At 36.5% G+C, this 20,123-nt stretch overlaps 1 protein-coding gene across 3 annotated transcripts in view; it reads left to right on the top strand.

Annotated features, from left to right (window-relative positions):
* Positions 1-20,123, top strand: part of ABO6 (DEA(D/H)-box RNA helicase family protein) — a 116,910-nt gene that overhangs the window by 50,837 nt on the left and 45,950 nt on the right. For all 3 annotated transcript variants that reach the window (XM_088955476.1, XM_088955477.1, XM_088955478.1), the window contains exons 11-12: positions 18,175-18,369; positions 19,669-19,872. In XM_088955476.1, coding sequence (XP_088811602.1) covers positions 18,175-18,369; positions 19,669-19,872 — 399 coding nt within the window. The remainder of the gene's footprint in view (positions 1-18,174; positions 18,370-19,668; positions 19,873-20,123) is intronic.

The raw sequence follows: 20,123 nt of genomic DNA, 5'->3' as shown, positions 1-20,123 counted from the left end.
CCAAATAAGTGGGTTGACTAGTGTGCTGGCTAAATCATCAAAACTAAATAGGGTGTCCCATATGACAGTTCCCTCTCTTTAAGTGGGAAGGCCATGTGTCACCTATTTATGTTCCTTGGAGAGATACTGGAGGCCTCTTTGGGAAAAATTGTCTCAGAGCATACCACTCTTAGGTTTCTTAAGAAAAGCCAAAAAAGAGAGAAGAAAAGAAAAGTTCTCAGCAGAAGACATGGAAAAGAAAAAAAATGTCACTAATACAGGTAGGTAAAGGTAAATCCTCTCTGTAAATACTTCCTATGTGTGTCTTCTGCTGTGTATCCTTCTTCCTCTCTCTTTTGTTTTACTTCTAAGAAAAGGAAATAGAGGAAAAGAAACCATCTACGACCAAGTGCTTTTACTTGGTTGATTATGGTCCCTCTATCATGATAGGTTAGGGATTAAACCATCTAATAGTCTTATTCCCAAGGGCTCATTATGGTTCCCTTCAATTGAAAATGTAGAACAAAGGGATAAAAATTGTCTACAGTCAAATAGTCAATCTGACTGACTATGGTTCCCTTCTCGTATACAAAATCTAGAAGATTTTCTCTCTACAATCAGAATTTTGTCTGATTGACTATAGCTTATTGTGAAGAAAGGAGTGAGAAGGAAATCTTCTTTGTATCAAAATGAAACGAAAGAGAGAAATTATTGTTGTGGAGTTTCTTGATTGTATTTTTTTTTCTTTCTCATTCTTATACACTTGAAATATGTCAAAGAAATTCAAATGAAAAATTCTTTTTAAGAAGTATTCAGTCTTTTCTTTTGTTCTATGCATTCATTTCTCCAAGTCAAAATCAAAAGGTGTTCTCTGCCTTACCCAAAAAGATAAGAAGTCAATCACTCGATTGAGTGGATTATGTTGCATTACAGATTCTTAAAATTTTCACACCAACATTCATCACTCCTATTGTTTCATTTGTTTATTTATTTTTTCAAGGGGCATTTGTTTTAGAGTTCTTCTTGAATAAGATTTATATAGGTTGTTCAAGACCTATTTGGAAACCTTTTTGAGATTATTTTCTATCTTATCAAATTTAAAGAGATATTTATATGTGGATTAATTGACTTTGAAGTTAAACTTAATTCTATCATTTGACACCTCTATTCTACAAGGGGAAGCTCTATTGTATTAAGTACATATATGGTAGATGTGAATTAAAAATGGGGTAAAATAATTTTTGTATATGTTCAAGTTTAAAGTGTGTGTGTATGTATGTATACATTAATCTGTGACATTTTTCTAAAAAGTAAAATACTCTTATGCTATATTATATGAGTCACAATTCAATTAAATTCAACCTTCTCTACAATTTATAGTAAAATTATGGTTTTCAGAACACTGCCAACCTGGAGTCTCCTTTTTTAGTCTCCCTTTAATAACTCAAAACATTTTGCTAATCTCAGCCATTGTAGAAGGAAAAGCAGCTCTACATGCATAGAATTTCTGTCCCTATGGGATAATTCTGTTTATTTTTATACTTATTTCAATTATCCAAGAGTTTTTTTTCTTATTTTCTTATTTTTGTTTTTATTTGATTTTAAGATGTCTCTAGATGAACTGTCTAGTAAATAGGGATCCTATCATTATCATGTAAGCCTTGTATCAACTATATGGGGTTGGCTACATGACCTTTAAGACTGACCCATACCTGGTCCATTAAGGTCAGGTGAAGGGGGGTTTACCACTTAACCCAATCCATCGACTTCCTTACTTTTAAATCATCTCTTTAGTAACTGCCTACTTTTCTAGGACCTATCTATTGTATTTCATTATTATATTTCAAATGCTGTTTATTTGCTCTTTTATTTGATTTTTTTTTTTGTTTTTGATTCATACTCTATTTTTACTTTGAGTTTTGTCTAAGCTTAATGAGTGTACTTTGAAAGGAACAATTTAGATTTTTCAAGGGCCTTCTATGAAGCACACAATTATGTTTTGTTAATTTTTGTAGTTTATTTTTTGGGATAATTTTGGAGGTTTTAGAAATTTGTATCTTGTATCTAGTACTTGTAGTCTTCTTTATTTTTTACTACATTTACTAGCAGGGCCCTATGCAGTGCAAGGGAATATTCAATATCGAATATGATGATAGAAGGGATTAAAAGGAAATGTAAACATTATATCATTGTCCCGGAAAAACATATCTTACGTAATAAACATAGTTAAATAAATAAATATTTAATCTCTTTCTCTCTCTCTCTCTCTCTATATATATATATATATATATATATATTAAAACAAGGCAGTGAAGAAATTTTCTCTTTTTTTATTTTTTTACTCCATGTCATTTTTGAAACTGTGATAGAACAAGAATTGGAAGAAATTGATGTCTTTCAATTGAGAAATGTAAACATTTTATCATTGTCCTGGAAAAACATATCTTACGTAATAAAAATAGTTAAATAAATAAATAATTAATCTCTCTCTCTCTCTCTCTATATATATATATATATATATTAAAACAAGGCAGTGAAGAAATTCTCCTTTTTATTTTTTTTACTCCATGTCATTTTTGATACTGTGATAGAGCAAGAATTGGAAGAAATTGATGTCTTTCAATTGAGAAAATAGTACATATATATACAACCTTGTAGATACTAAATAGGAAGAAAACCATACAGCCTTGCAGATACAAAAAAGGAAGAAAATCATACAGCCTTGTAGATACTAAAATAGGAAGAAAATCAAAGAAAGAATAATTCCTATAATCAAGCTATTCCTAATTGGGCTAATACTACATATTTACAGCCTATAATTTTGTAACACTCCCCCTCAAGATGGAGCATAGATGTCAATCATGCCCAGGTTGTTACAAATATAAGAAATCCGAGCTCCATTAAGAGCTTTTGTAAAGATATCTCCTAACTGCTCTCCAGTCTTCACATATGCTGTTGAGATCAAGTTTTGTTGAATCTTCTCACGAACGAAATGACATGCTATCTCAATATGTTTAGTTTGTTCATAAAAAACTGGATTTCATCAAAAGCATCTTCATCTTTTGTGAATTGCTGGTTAGGAAGCATTGGAGTACTGCATGGTTTGACTCCCAGTTTCCCAGTTTCTGTTAACAGGTCCAAACATAATTCCTCTGAGACAGAAAATGCCTCTTTTACTCCTTGCCACCTCAATCCCCAAGAAGTATTTTAGGTGTCCCAAATCTTTAGTATTGAACTGGCTCTGCAAGAAAGATTTCAAAGATGAGATTCCCTTCGTGTCACTCCCAGTGATAACAATATCGTCTACATATACAACAAGTAGAATGATGCCAAATGTGGACTGCTTATAGAAATTAGTATGGTCAGATTTGCACTTCCTCATCCCAAACCTCTCTACTACCTGACTGAATTTTCCAAACCAAGCTTGAGGACTCTGTTTTAGTCCATACAACGATTTTCGAAGACGACAAACTTTCCCAGACTCCCCCTGTGCAACAAACCCAGGTGGTTGCTCCATATAAACCTCCTATTGAAGAACTCCATGCAGGAAAGCATTTTTAATATCAAGTTGGTAAAGTGGCCAATCATATGTAGCTGCCAGAGAAATAAATAGTCGAACTGAAGTCAATTTTGCCACAAGGGAGAAAGTATTAGAATAGTCCACTCCATATGTCTGTGCATAGCCTTTGGCCACCAAACAAGCCTTTAGGCGAGCCACTGATCCATCAGAATTAAATTTGACTGCAAAGACCCACTTGCATCCAACCGCTTTCTTACCAGCAGGTAAATCGACTAGATCCCGAGTACCATTCTCAGTCAAGGCATTCATTTCCTCAAGCATGGCATCACGCCACACAGGATGGGATAAAGCCTGGTGAATAGATTTGGGAATCCCTACAGAATCAAGAGAGGCAACAAACGAACAAGAAGTAGAGGACAAACGGTCATAGGTAACATAAGAGGAAATTGGATAAGTACACTAACGTTTACCTTTCCGAAGAGCAATAGGTAGATCAATGTCACTGGGCATTGGATCCGATGACGAAGAAGAGACCGGTGCCGGACTTGTCACAGGAGGATTAGGTTGTCGAGAATAGACTTGAGTAATAGGTAGTTTTGGTTGAGAAGGTGGTGGTGGGGGTAGTCTGGACGGGCGACATGATACACTAGTAGATCATCATCCTTTTGTGGACACACAGGTGTAGATGGAGCAGTAAAGAAAGGAAGATGTTCATGGAATGTTACATCAACTGACACAAGATACCTGTTCAAGAGAGGAGAAAAACACCTGTACCCTTTTTGGAGACGAGAGTATCCCAGGAAGACACATTTTAATGACTTGGGGTCCAATTTGGAAACCTGCGGACGAACATCACGAACAAAACAAGAATATCCAAAGATACGAGGTTCAACAGGAAACACAGATTTATTAGGACAAGATCTTATAAGGGATCTAATCATTTAGAACAGTGGAAGGCATGCGATTGTTCAAAAAACACGCTGTAGAAACAACATCAATCCAAAACTGTTTAGGAACATGTGTTTGAAATAAAAGAGCCATGGCAGTTTCAAGAAGATGTCTATTTTTTTCTCTCAGCCACTCCATTTTGAGATGGAGTATCAACACAAGATGATTGATGAAGAATTCCATTCTGAGCCATGTAAGTTTGGAAGGAATCAGAGAAATATTCTTTGGCATTATCACTTCGCAATGTTTGTACAGACACATCAAACTGGGTTTTTATTTCAGCACAAAAGGTTTTAAAATGTGAAAGCAACTCAGAACGAGATTTCATTTAATAAAGCCAAGTCATACGAGAAAAATCTTCCACAAAGGTAACAAAATAACGAAATCCAATCTTAGACATAATAGGACAAAGTCTCCAAACATCTGAATGTACTAATTCAAAAGCATGACTAGCCCATTTATTAACTCGAGAAACAGACGATAGACAATGATGTTTTGCAAACTGGCAAGACTCATTCTAAAGAAGATACATTATGAAACTGAGGGGATAACTTCTTTAACAAAGGTAAAGATGGATGCCCCAACTGACAATGAGATTCAAAATGTATATACCTCCTGATTCTCGTCCTTTACCAATAATCCTCTTCGTCATAAGATCCTAAAACAGACAATGATCTAGAAAGAATGAGATACAACAGTTAAGAGTACGAGTGAGTTTGCTAACAGATACCAAATTAAAAGAAATTTTTGGTAAACTCAATACGGATGACAAAGAAAGTGTTGGTGTGGGATTGATAGTGCTAGAACCAAAGACAGAAGAAATAGAACCATCTGCTAAGGTGACTGAAGAAGGAAAAGTGTGATTGGAAAGTGGAAAAGAGACTAGGATTACCTGTCATATGATCTGTTGCACCAGAATCAATGACCCACTGAGAGGAAGAAGAAAGAAGACATGTATTGGTTTTACCTGACTCAGCAAGGGCAGTGATGGACTGAAAGGAGTTCTTTAATTCCTCTTGATACTGGGTAAATTTCGCATACTCATCTGTAGAAATTGTAATGGTCTGATCTGATGATGGATGAGGAGCATAACTCATAGTTACAACATGAGCTGACTGAGACCCATAAGACTTGTGGTTTTTCTTTAGCAATTTCTGGCAAGTCCTTTTAGTGTGTCCTGGTTCATGACAATTCTAACAAAATTATAAAATAACTTTAAAATATTTTCCTAAAACACAAAATAAATTTATAAAATAGATATATGATATAAAACATTTTAGACTAAGAAATGTGGGAAACTTCCCACTTTTCCATATTAAAAATTATATTTAAAATATAAAATATTAATATGTATCCATGGTTAAGTCGTTCGATTTTGTCTGTTTACAAATGGTCAAAGTGAAACTGATCTAACTTGGTCAAATTGGCAAATTTTTGAACCAAAGCCAACAAAAATAGTAGAAAACTGACCAACTCGGATCGAGTTGATCAGGTTGGTCGGTTTCATCAGTTTGATGAATAAACCTAACTGAAATTATTTATTGTTTTTTTTGTATTATAAAAAAATTATTAAAAGTAGTATATAAAATATGAATAATTATTAATTATTTTAAAAATTGAAAATATAAAAGAATTGTATACTCTTATGAGTTCACATCTACACCCCACAAGGGGGTGCCCCACAACGTCCCACAACATATCCCCCATCATTTATTGGGAACATCTTCCGATGATGACATCATCGGTTCTGGTACTATCATCAAGAGATGTTCCCAATAAATGGTGGAGATGTGCTATGGGACGTTGTGGGGCGCAAATGTGAAATCTACTCTTATGTGTTTCTATTAGGGTCAATTACTAGAACACACCTTATAGTTTTACATATTTACTTAAACCTATTTTATAGTTTTCATTTTTACTAAAACATCTCATATCTTTTATAACTTATTTACTTAATCAACCTTTCATTAAGGAGTGTTTGTTTTGCCATTAGGCCCATGATTTTTATTCCAAAAATACCCTTAACACTTTTTTTGTGCATAAAACAAAATTGACTAAATATAGCCAATAGAGCGGTTGCCCGTGTCTTATTAAGGGCAAAAATGGTATTTTAATTTTAATTTTCTTTTGACTAAATTTATTTAAATGAGCATTAGGGTCAACATTGTCATTTTCCACCATCATCTAATGGAAGATTGGTTAAATCCATTGCAAATTATAAGTGGTGTTTTAGTAAAATGCTAACTATAGGGTAGATTTTAGTAAATCCATGAAACTATAAGGGTATTTTAATAAATGACCCTTTCTATTATTTAGCTTTCCCTTAATAAATCTAGTTCACTATTAATAGAAATAGAATTTGTATATTTACCAACAATTAATCTAGAATATGCTTACTAACAAAGTAGGGCAAGCCTTTATTAATGTCTAAGTTTTCTTTTTTTAATCTCCAATAACTACTAATCTAAAATATACCAATGTATAAATTACCTTCACCATGTATAGGTATAATTAATCTAACTGTTTTTACTTAAACATAAACTACATTAACATAACTATTTAAGCTACATTAATTAAATTGACTTGTCTAATCTAGGGGGAAGGGCTGTGCAATTTACACGCTTTGTTAATCAAAATCCAAGTTGAAGGATCCTTGTGACATTTTAAATTGGGCAAAGCCAAATTGATTCCAACCCAAGCTTTACTTTTGGGTTATGTATTTGTTAGATAAGCTTTTATGAATTTTTATTATGGTTAGACCAACTGTTGTTAATTTTTATTATTCTAAATTGAATTTAAATGTTCTAACAAAAAAAAAAGAATTTAAATGAATTTTAAGTTTTTTAGATAAACTTGATTTGATATTTTAAATGGAGTTTAAAATAGGTATACAAATAGTCATTTCAGACTAAATGGCTAATTTAATATGTTTAGTGAAATATTATATTTATATATTTGTTAATACCTACCTTACGTGTTGGTATTATATACCCAATAGGTGTCTCGCTTAACCAAATTAAGTTGTGTGATGTTTATTAATTTAGTTTAGTCTTGTTAATTTAATTTGGCTAAGTTAATTTAATTGATCGTGTAATCAGTCTGGGGCTTAATTCCACATTCATTGCCTTAATCCATAAAAAACATGATGCATTGCACCCAAAATATTATATGACAATCAACTTGATCAATAGTTTTTACAAATCATTGCTAAGGTGCTTTCTCAGAGAATAGGATTTTGTTACCTTGCTTGATCTCACTGTCTTAATGGGTTTTTTCGTTAAGGATAGACAAATTATTGATAAGATCTTAATTGTAAATGAATGTGTTGAAGAGATAAAGAGATCTGGAAGGAAAGGATTGATGTGTTAACTGGATTTGGAAAAGGCTTATGATATCATCGATCGTTTTTTTTTTTGTGGAAGTAATGAAGAACTTTGTTTTGGTGATAGATGGTGCAAGTGGATCTTAGAATGTATCGGGACCAAGGTTTGAAATTTTGATACGATGCGCCTGATACGGGGTGTATCATATCGTATCTTTGAAAAACAGATATAGGATACGCATGGAAATCAGGCATCTCGTCTTTTTTTTTCATCCGTATCGAGGGTGTATTGGGGCGTGTTGGGGGTGTATCGCTGTGTATCGACAACGTATCAAGGGTGTATCGATAGTGTTGAATAAAAAGATACAACCAAAAATTGAAAAAAAAAATAAAGGGGGAAAGCAAGCTTCTTTTCCATGAAATAAGCCTTCTTTCACCCCAAAATGACTCTAGTAGAAGATCAAGACTGTAATCAGTCTTGAATCCTAATAGGTTTTAGGTTTGCAAAACAGAAGAAAAAGAGGGAGAAAGGAGAGAGAATAGAAGAGAAACAAGAGAACACAAGTTGTTGAAAGGAGGGACAGATTCTTACTGATCTGCCGCCGCCACTCTCTTAATACTTATAGGTTATGTTTAGTACATAATGGAAAGGACACTACTTATAGGTTATGTTTACTGATCTGCCGCCGCCACTCTCTTAATACTGATCTGCCCTTGGTACTTACATAATAAATAAAGTAAATAAAAGCTGAAATAAATAACAACTGAATTAACAAACTGACTCAAATTGACACTACTATAACTAAAACAAATAACTACACTGCTGTCCTACGAACACAGTGGGGACCACTGCAGTGGGGCCCACATCAGTGTTCTCTACACTCCCCCTCAAGTTGGGAGTAGATATCTATCATGCCCAACTTGGATGGGTCTGTCTCTAACTTCTTCCTTGTACAGCCTTGGTGAGGATATCCACGAGCTGCATATTAGATGTGATGTACGGAAGACACACTTCTTGTGATGTGACCCTTTCTCGCACAAAATGTCAATCAACTTCGATATGTTTAGTTCTGTCATGCTGCACTGGGTTGTGGGCTATATTAATAGCTGCCTGATTATCACAATACAACATTAAGGGCTTTTCATAGTCAATACCCAACTCTTCAAGTAGTGACCTCAGCCATAAGATTTCAGCCACTCCATTAGCCATTGACCTGTATTCCGCTTCAGCACTGGAGCGGGAAACAACACTCTGCTTCTTACTCCTCCAAGAGACAATGTTACCTCCCACCAGGGCACAATATCCAGAGGTAGACCTTCTGTCATCAACACTTCCAGCCCAATCGGCGTCTGTATAGACTTCCACCCTCATGTGATTATTGTTCTTGAGCAATATACCTCTACCCGGGCATCTCTTCAAGTATGCTAATATTCTCTCTGTCGCAAGAAGATGTGAAGTTCTAGGGGAGTGCATGTACTGGATGACAACACTAACTGCAAGCTGATATCCAGCCGAGTGAGGCAGAGATATAGAAGCTTTCCAACCAACCGTTGGAACATAACTTTGTCTTCAAGAGGCTCCCCACCCTCTGCACTAATCTTGTGATTTTGTTCGATGGGTGTATCAACCGACTTAACACCCAACTTTCCAGTTTCCGCCAACAGATCTAGAACATATTTTCTCTGAGAGATAAAAATCCCCTACTTGGATCTAGCAACTTCAATACCCAAAAAATACCGTAGTGCACCAAGATCTTTCACCTCAAACTCTTGATGAAGGAGCTGTTTGAGGGACTCAATCTCATGACTGTCATTTCCTGTCACCACAATATCATCAACATATACTGCTAGTAGTGTCAGAGAGGACTCCACCCTCTTGATGAATAGTATATGATCTGACTGGGCCTGTACATAACCAAACCTTCCAAGGGCTAATCTAAACCTATTAAACCAGGCTCTAGGTGACTGCTTCAAACCATACAATGCCTTGTTCAGTCGGCAAACCTTCTTACCTATCTCTGTATCATAGAATCCAGGAGGCAACTGCATGTAAGCCTCTTCTTGTAAGTCTCCATTCAGAAAGGCATTTTTAACATCCATCTGAAACAGGGGCCAAGAATGATTTGCTGCAAGGGATAACAAAACTCGAATGGTGGTCATCTTGGCCACTGGGGCAAAGGTCTCCAAATAGTCTATACCATAAGTCTGAGTGAACCCCTTTGCAACCAGCCATCTGCATCCCACCGGTTTCTTTCCTTTTGGTGGGTCAACCAGTGTCCAAGTATTATTCTTCAACAGGGCATCCATTTCGACTTGCATTGCATCTTTCCATTCTGGAACTGATAAGGCTTCTTGCACTGTTCTTGGAATAGGGACATCGGCAATGGAAGTGAGATATGACCGGTAAGATGGTGATAGACGATCATAGGATAAAAACTGTGAGATGCTGTGAGCTGTAGAAGTGGTGCAATGCCGTTTCCCTTTGCGAATGGCAATAGGGAGGTCAAGGTCATCCACAGGAGGGGAAGTGGCAACAGCGAGAGGTATCTCAGTAGGCTCTGGATCTGGTGCCGTAGAAGGAACTGGAGCTGGCCGGGACTGCCAAGGACTAGGATCAACCTGCCTGCATCGCCTGTGATAGACTCTCAACTCCGGCTCCCTCTAACCATCCTCACCACTACAACCTTCATTATCCAGTGGAATAGGTAAAGGAACAACCCCACTTCTACCAACCCCACTTCCACTCTCACTACTCTCCCCCTGAGGAAAGAAACTCAAAACAGCCCCACTTCCACTCTCACTACTCTCCCCCTGAGGAGAAACCCTAGGATAATAGGGTGTCTCCTCAAAGAAGGTGACATCCATGGAGACAAACCTTTTCCCTGAAACTGGATCATAGCAGCAATAACCCTTTTGAGTTTGCGCATAACCAAGGAAAATGCATTTGGAGGCCTTAGGTTCAAACTTGGAATGATGAGGCCCGAGAAGCTGAACGAAACAGGTACAACCAAAGGTTTTAAGGGGAACAATGAACAACTCCTCGTCTGGGCATAGAAGGGAAAAGGGGGTTCTCATATCAAGGACCCGGGAAGGAACTCGATTAATGAGATAAACTGCCATGAGGATAGCATCAACCCAAAAGCGAATAGGTACATTGGAGGTAAACATAATGCTTCTAGCCACCTCCAAGATATGCCTATTCTTCCTTTCGGCAACGCCGTTCTGCTGTGGTGTATAAGGGCAAGTGCTCTGGTGAATAACTCCATGGCTAAGAAGGTAGGAGGTCAATGGCTGAGCAAAGTATTCCTTTGCATTATCAGATCTAAGGACTTTGATTTTGGTCCCAAACTGAGTGAGAACCATCTGATGGAAGTTTTGGGTCAGAGCAGGAACCTCATCCCGAGAACGCATAAGATATACCCAAGAAAACCGGGTATGGTCATCAACAAACAGTAGAAAATATCTGTACCCACCCATAGAAGAGATATGGTATGGCCCCCAAACATCAGTATGCACAATATCAAAAGAGGAATTACTCCTTTTATTACTTAAAGAATAAGAGGTTCTACAATGTTTGGCAAACTCACAACTCTCACACCTCAACTTTGATAACTCAACAGACTCAAATAAAGCAGGAAACAGACTCTTCAAAGACTTAAAAGACAAATGACCTAATTGGTTATGCCAAAGCATAACCGAACTCACAGATTAGGAAACAAAAGACTTCTTATCCACTGACTCCTCCCGACGAGAACTCTCTCCAAGCAGATAGATCTCGTTCATCTCACGGCCAGTCCCAATCACCTTCCTCGTCTCCAAATCCTGAAAAACACATCGGTCAGGGAAAAAGGTTACTGAAAAGTTCATGTGTTTGGTAATACTACTAACTGAAAGCAGGTTAGTCTCAAGCTTAGGAACATGCAAGAAGAAGATAAAGAGATAGTATTCGATAGCTTGATGTCCCCCTTGCCCGAAATGGGAACAAGAAAGCCATCAGCAATGGATTCTCTATCTCGGCCAGAGGACAAGTGATAAGAAGTGAACAAAGATGGCAAGCTAGTCATATGGTCAGATGCACTTGAATCTATTACCCAGCAGTGATCAGTATTACCTGGAGCTGAAGCATGGTAAGCTGAGGCTCGAGTACTTGAATGTGCAAATGCAGATGTGGCAGGAGCTGATGGTGACTGAGATGGCTGAGCTGAACTCCCAACTTCCTTTTCCAACTGTATGAGGGCAGTCCGAACAACAGCTAAAGTCTCTAGGGATGTGCCTAATGAGAATGTTGAATCAGTGTTCACTGCCATATGAGCATTACCCTTCTTATTTCTTAGTTTTGCTGGGACCAAGTGAGGATGTAGCTTCCAACAAGTATCTTTTGTGTGCTTGGGTTTCTTGCAATGTTCACATACCAGATCCCGTTTATCTTCCTTCTTCCGGTCCCTTTCTGAGTCACCCCTTGGCTTGGGTTTAATAGCTGTTAAGGCTGGGAAAGAGGGCTGAGGCTGCATCATGACTTTCCTCATGGTCTCTTCACTATGCACCAAGGAGTATGCTTGAGAGAGGGTCACACTATCTCTTGTCAATATCTGTTGTCGCACAATGTCATATTCTGAATTCAACCAGCCAGAAACTCAAATACCCTATTCGTCTCGACTTGCTTTCTGTGAGTCTGTGCATCTTTGAGACTCTCCCACTCAAGGGTCTCTAGATGGTCAATTTCATGCCACAAGGATTTCAAGGTAGAGAAGTAGACAGAAACTGGCTTCTCTCCTTGTTTAAGGCTGTTCATCTCACACTTCAGTTCATAGGCTCTGGCAACATTAAGGGGTTGGGAATAGGTTTCTTTCACAACATCCCATATCTCTTTGGCTGTCTTTGCCCACAAATAATTTCGGCTGATATTTGGCTGCATAGAATTACACAGCCATGCCATAACCAAATAGTTCTCTTGAACCCACTTGGTGTATGTTGGGTCCTCCTTGGAAGGTTCTTTCACATCTCCCAAGAGGTAACCCAGTTTTCCCCTTCCTCCAATAGCCATCATGGCTGATTGCGCCCACTCCAAATAATTTGACCCATCAAATCTCATAGTTGTAATCTGAAACCCGGTTTCAGATACACTACCATAACTGTGGTTTCCAAAACTACTTTCTCCCTGACCCTTAAACTCCATCTTTGATCAAGATTCAATGGCTACAAACCGTTGGAGCAACTATACCAGAAAACAGAGTCAAACAAGCAAGTCTGAAATCTGATCCGAAACCAACACAATTGATCTGATCTGAAATTTGATCTGATCCGATCCGTAACCAACCCAAATCTGATCTGAAATCAATCGCCTATCACAGTATATGCAAGAAATCAACTCAAATCTGATCTGAAATCAATCGGCATACACAGTACCAGGCAGCCTATCAATCTGAGATGCTATTTTCTGAAATCACTACTGTGGGGCCCACTGCTGCGAGAGCAAAATTAGGGTTTCAACTGTAGGTTTGAAGTAAGTGCTCAGCTGCACTCTCCAAGTAGTCTGCACAAGTGGGACTTGTCGTAGGGCAATATGAAACCTTAAAAACTAATCACCTTTGAAGAGGGGGGTTCGGCCCAACAGTCAAACCCTAGAAACAAACTTAAACACAGTTTGGCAAGCCAAACCCTAGAACAAACTTGAACACAGTTCGGCCCCTCTTTCTAGATAGGAGAGAGAATAGAAGAGAAACCAGAGAACACAAGTTGTTGAAAGGAGGGACAGATTCTTACTGATCTGCCGCCGCCACTCTCTTAATATTTATAGGTTATGTTTAGTACATAATGGAAAGGACACATCTGCCCTTGGTACTTACATAATAAATAAAGTAAATAAAAGCTGAAATAAATAACTGAATTAACAAACTGACTCAAATTGACACTATAACTGAAACAAATAACTACACTACTGTCCTACGAGCACAGTGGGGACCACTGCAGTGGGGCCCACATCAGTGTTCTCTACAACTCTAAAACTCTAAACCTCATTCCTAGAGTGCTAGATTTGAAAAATTTGCAAGAAACAAGTGTGAATCGTTAATTTTTTTTGAAGATTTATTAGATTTTGAAAAACTATGGCAAAAATAGGTAATTTTTTTTTTTCAATTTTTATAATATCTTGTGATTTCTTCTTTTCTTGAATGTTTAAATTTATGTTGACCTACATTTCTTACATTCATAATCACAATTTTTTTTTGTGTTTTCAATAGATTTATGGAAAATTCATGAAGATATTTGGGGAAAATATAATTAACAAAAAATTTGAAAATGTAATTTTATCTCTACCTATAAAGACTAAATATGTTTTAGATCTATGGAATTATATATCATATCAATAGGGGAATTGAAGTTTCTTCTTTAATTTTCTATATTTTTTATATTTTTAGAATTAAAAAAACAAATAAAATTAATTATATTTTATCATTTGATCGCAATAATTGAATATTATAATTCTATGGATGATCTATCATATCCACAAGCCAATTGAAATTTCTTCTTTAATAATTAATTCTTTTTTAAATTTTTTATTTTTAGAATTAAAAAATAAATAAATAATTAATTATATTTTATCATTTGATCACAATGGTTGAATATATCATAATTCTATGGATGATCTATCATATCCACATAGCAACTGAAATTTCTTCTTTAATAACTATTTTTTGAATATATTATATAATGTTTATTTATTTTTGATAATTTTTGGAAATATATAATAAATAATAATTATTTAAATAATAAATAATTATTAATTATATTTTCTCTTAGAAGTTTTGCCAATGGATGTTTTATGGTTGGATAGTAGAGTTGGGTTTTTCCCATTCCATAAAACATTAAAACTTAAGAATTATAATTTATAAGTTATAGCTAAACATAGGATTTTTAATGAAATTATAATTAATTACAATATATTTCTTCATAAAACCATTAAAATATATTAATTTAATATACACCTCATTGAGGTCTTATATTTAGTGTTGTTGATGTATTTTTGTGATTTATTGATTTATTGAAATATTTATAGTGTTTCCAAGCGTATCTTAGTTTTTCTCCGATACGCATGTATATCCATGATCTATCATATTTATAGTGTTTCCACATAACAACGGACCATTGCTATCCATGAAATGGCATTTGTGAGAAGGCACTTTAGCGCACTTTGTCCTATATTATCATGATTCATAAATTCTTTTTCTTCCTGTAGTGATTTCAAGTGCCCATAGGCTCCAAATTAGATGATAGGGATCACGACTGGTGACATGGGCGTGGATGAGACTGTTCCAAGCGAAGGTATTTGACTGGGAATTTGGTCGAACATATGGTGGGTGATTGCAATTTTTCAGGTTTAGAGGAGATCTAAAGCTGGGCTTCAACACTACTGGCTTGCCAAAGTTGGGATTCGTTTATTGGTTTCTAGGCTTTGAACATTGTATCTGTTACAGTTGAAGGGCATCTATTTGTGATGAGACTGTTCCAAGCGAAGGTATTTGACTGGGAATTTGGTCGAACATATGGTGGGTGATTGCAATTTTTCAGGTTTAGAGGAGATCTAAAGCTGGGCTTCAACACTACTGGCTTGCCAAAGTTGGGATTCGTTTATTGGTTTCTAGGCTTTGAACATTGTATCTGTTACAGTTGAAGGGCATCTATTTGTTCTATAGTTGGATAAATTCTGAAAATAATTAATTATCAGAATGAGTTGAGTGCATTTGGAAATAATTTATGAAAATCACAATTTTAATCGAAGGAACGATAGTGGTGTTTGGAAACATTTGGTGGAAATCATTGTATTAGGAGAACAGTAATATCCATGTAGTAGACAGGGGAGATAACAGAGTAAGAGATGGAGTGTTGAAGAGAAGAAAAGAGCTCTGTTTTTTCAAGAAAAAATAGGTTATATCTTGATCGAAGTAAAATGGTAGAAGGAAATCAAATGCTGAAGAGAGAGAGAGAGAGAGAGAGAGAGAGAGCATTGGCATTGGTTGTCGGAAACCATGGCAGCCAGGCCCACTGTCATTGCAGCATAGGAAGTGGAGACAACCATCTATCTGAAAATGTCACCAGAAGCTTGGATGTTGCTATTGGGCATAGGAGGTGGAGAAGACAGACAATAAGCATTTTTAAAAAGCAAGCCCAATACTCTTTCCCTTTATTTTCTCACCGGGGTCACACTGTTTTGGTAAGACCCCAAATCCCAGTTTTTGAGAAAGTACGTCCCCCTATTTTCCCATCCCATTTTCGTGTGTCTCACAAAGCAAACATGGGAAAGTGGAATATTTTAGGAATATTCCATCTTTCTCACCTCTTTCTAGCAAATCAAACAGAGCCTAAGGTTCCAAGAGGGATTAACAAGCAAATAGAAGAGATGATGGACTTTTTGTGGGAGATAGGGGAGGAGAAAAAAGACCAGAGTTAGATGGGAGGTGGTTAGAAGAAGTAAGAAATTTGGTGGGCTAGGGCTAGGGAACATTCAGGAAAAGAATGTGGCTCTATTTGCAAAATGACTTTGGAGATTGCAAATTGATATGGATAAGTTGTGGAGGAAGGTGATTATCAGTATTCATGGACTCGTGGCTGATGGTAGGGGTGCTGGTATGCTGGCTAGGGATACAAGAGCTTCTCCTTGGAAGTCTATCCATGCCATCATCATTCTTACCTTTTCTTAGGTATACTCCTTGTTCTAGTAATCTTGTTAAATTCTAGGAGCATCTATGGTTGGGTAACTTAACTCTCAAAGATCAATTTCCTTCAATTTATGCAATTTCTAACCTCCCAATTCTTCTTTTGGATATGTTTGGGATCTGGACCTTAGGAGAGGTCTAAGAGACTTTGAGGTCAATAATGCTCTTACCTTGATCTAAAACCTTGAGAGAGTATATTTGGACCCCTCAAGAAGTGATGCAGAATCTAGACTCTCTCTCCATCAGGTACCTTCACCTGTGATTGGTGGCCAATTTTTTCCATTTAACAAAGTTCGGAGTAAGCCTATTCTACCTAGGATCGGTGGCTTTTTCTTGGACGTGATTCTTGGTAGGATTTATACGTGTTGTGCTCCAAAGAAAATGACCTAACTGATGCTTATCTCCTCATTGATATCTTCTCTATAAGGATAATGGTGAGTCTTCCCATCACTTGTTAATCTCCTATCCTTTTGGTCCTCGCCAAGCATACAAAGCTTGTTCAATCCTACCTTTGTTAGTTGGAAAAAAGGAAGGGGCAAAATTTTCTGGATGTGTACAGGTGCTGTTGTGTGCTGGACAATATGGGAAGAAAAAAATCAAGACTATTTGCAAATAAGGAAAGAGGTAGGGAAGCCCTAATTGAAGCAATTACAACCAGGGCGATCCATTGGTTGAAAACTCAGAAAAGTGGAGTTAAGTGGCGGACTCTGCTCCATTGGAACCTGTTACTAGCCTTTCCTGGAACCCTCTAATCAATGGATTTATCAAACTGAGTTTTGTTGGTAGTAGTGAGGGTAATCCTGAACCGTGAGGCATAGGAGTTGCTTTCAGAGATGTGGATGCCATATTTAGGGCTATTTTCTCTGGCCCTATTGGTGTGGGTGACTCTTTCAGAGCTGAAATCTTTGCTGTGATGGAAGGATTCAGAAAGCTAAGGAGTTAAATATCTCTAAGCTGATAATAAAAGGGGACTCAAAGCTTGTTATTGGCTGGCTTCAAAAGGAGGAGGCGATGGGATGGTGGGATTATATAAATGAAAGGAAGTTCAGGGGTGGAAAGAAGCAATTTTCTCTGGGCTATGTTGTAATTCTTTTTTCTCTGTTTGGGGGAGCTAGGAGAGAGAGAGAGAGAGAGACTTGGGATCAAATCCTGCTGCCATCAGGGTTGGGGTGTAAGGGGATGGGGGATGGGCTACCTCCTGTTGTCTAGCCCCATGAAGTATATATATATGTGTGTGTGTGTGGAGATATTTTTAGAATTCTTTTTGTTAATTGGGAAGTGGGATAAAATGATAAGTGAGTAAGAGTTTAGGAGAGGGAGATATTTGAATACTTTTAGGTAATTGGGTTGGGAATGCTTTTAGATAAGTTTACATGTGGCACGGATTACATCATTTTAAGGGAATTAAAAAAAATAGAAGTTTGAAACAAAAAAAAAAAAAGAGAAAATTGTGATGGGGAATGGAGAAAGGAAGCCTGCTGATATGGATCAAATATTTTTAGTACATAGTATGGATAATGGAAGTACTGAGAAGTATATGATTGGCTTAATATTTTCTCCTCTATCTTGGATTATTATTTACTTTCAATGTTTCCATGTTCATTATAAGGGTATATAAGTTCAATTTTACCTGCAAATGGATGTACTTTGTTTTGTCATTTTGTTCACAATCTTTTAACTTTCCTTTTCTGCAGAAACTAATATTTGAGAAGGCACCTCCTAATGTGCGAAAAATAGTTCTTGCTACTAACATGGCTGAGGCAAGCATAACAATCAATGATATAGTTTTTGTTGTAGATTGTGGAAAAGCAAAAGAAACCACATATGATGCTTTGAACAACACACCTTGTCTACTTCCTTCATGGATATCTCAAGCGTCTGCTCGCCAAGTAAGTTTTCTTGCACATTAGTTATGGATACTATGGCATATCATCTGTGTGAAACTGTGAATGCACAAATGGAACATGCCACTGAATAGTTGAGGCATTTTTCAGTTTTTCATGCCAGTGGTGCATTCTCTATTATGAGAACATGTGAATCTATTACAATTTCATGCTTATATGGGCACTGCAGGGTCTTTTGACTCAATCATGAAGAATTTTTTATGCAAAGAGTACCTTCTAGGTATTTGTATGACACACCTTGTTGATTTCCTTGTTTTTTATCAGTAAATGAAAACTTTTATCAACTTGTAGGAATAAATGTATTATATACAGTACATTGCTACCTAACCCACCATCCATTCATCCATTAAATTCAACTTTATATTTCATTAATCTCCAAATACATATGAGATGTGCTAGTCCCTTGTTTGGAAAATCCATCTGCCAAACAATTAAGTGATCATTGAATCCATCTGCAAGTGGGAGCAACTTGCTCCTACTTTTCTAGCAAGAAAATTTCTGTCATTATATATTTATACTGCCATGGTCCCTCACTTCCATTTTTGACCCATCCAATAGCAGTCCTCAAATCCACTTCTACTAGCAACCTAAGATTTCTTATTAATTTTTTTTTTCACTCTTCTTACTCGTATGACATCAATTGACAGGGTTCACTTTCAGTGGAATTGTGGAACTTTTCGGAGTGGATGTTTTATGTGGAAAGACATCATTTTTGCAAGTTTTATGCCCTTACTACATAACATTGTTTGAATTCATTGTCTAATGAATAACTGACATTTTATTAAAACGTAAAAAAGAATTTGTTTATACAAACTGCCTGACACCCCACAAACAAATGTGGCTGAAGCCAATTCCTATATCCAACTCTTAATTCTTACAAACATTCAGCATTTACAACTCCCCCACAAAGACTGTTTGGATTCATTTCATAGCTTGTGTTAATTTCTTCAACTTTTTGTCGATACAATTCCAAGTCCATGAAACCCTATCTTGAAGTGCTCCCAATCAACACACATTTATTTGATTTTGATATACGTATAAAGTATACACTTGGATATGTTCAGAAATATAACTACATGTTTTAAATACTGACACTTATGGTGATGAAACATAGACTTGGATGTATTTTGGCAAAGCAAGGAAAATGGACAAAATGCTAGAATATCTATACTATGTCTTGATTGGATTCTTTGTGTTTGTATTTATAGTAATAGTATTACTTTATCTTACTCCATTTTCTATGTGAACCAACATCTTGCATCATTTATGTTACTTTGTTTGCAGAGGAGGGGCAGAGCTGGACGTGTGCAACCAGGAGAGTGCTATCACCTTTATCCTAGATGTGTTTATGAAGCCTTTGCTGAATATCAACTTCCTGAACTTTTGAGGACTCCTTTGAACTCTCTTTGTTTGCAAATAAAATGTTTGCAGCTTGGATCTATAGGGGAATTCTTATCTGCTGCATTGCAACCACCAGAACCACGTGCTGTAAGCATTCTAATCTGGTTCCTTTCAATACTATCTGATTTATATTTTTGGGGACCAAACTGAACTTTAATGCACTTATCCAAAAAAAAAAACTGGATTTTAATGCAAATCATCCTTAGAAGCCAAAAAAAGAAAGAAATTATACAAATTACTTAGAGTTATTCCTGTTCTAGAATCTTCTGATTCTTGGGCATTGGTTCTAGAATTGGTTATTTTAGTTCTTGTGTCTCATTACTTAGGGTGTGTCAGTG

The sequence above is a fragment of the Nelumbo lutea genome, chromosome 7, assembly GCF_056320005.1.
Source record: "Nelumbo lutea isolate HS-2025 chromosome 7, American lotus-T2T, whole genome shotgun sequence".
In the NCBI taxonomy this organism is placed as follows: Eukaryota; Viridiplantae; Streptophyta; class Magnoliopsida; order Proteales; family Nelumbonaceae; genus Nelumbo; species Nelumbo lutea.
Note: the sequence above shows the minus strand (reverse complement) of the source record. Positions and strands in the feature narration are given on the sequence as shown.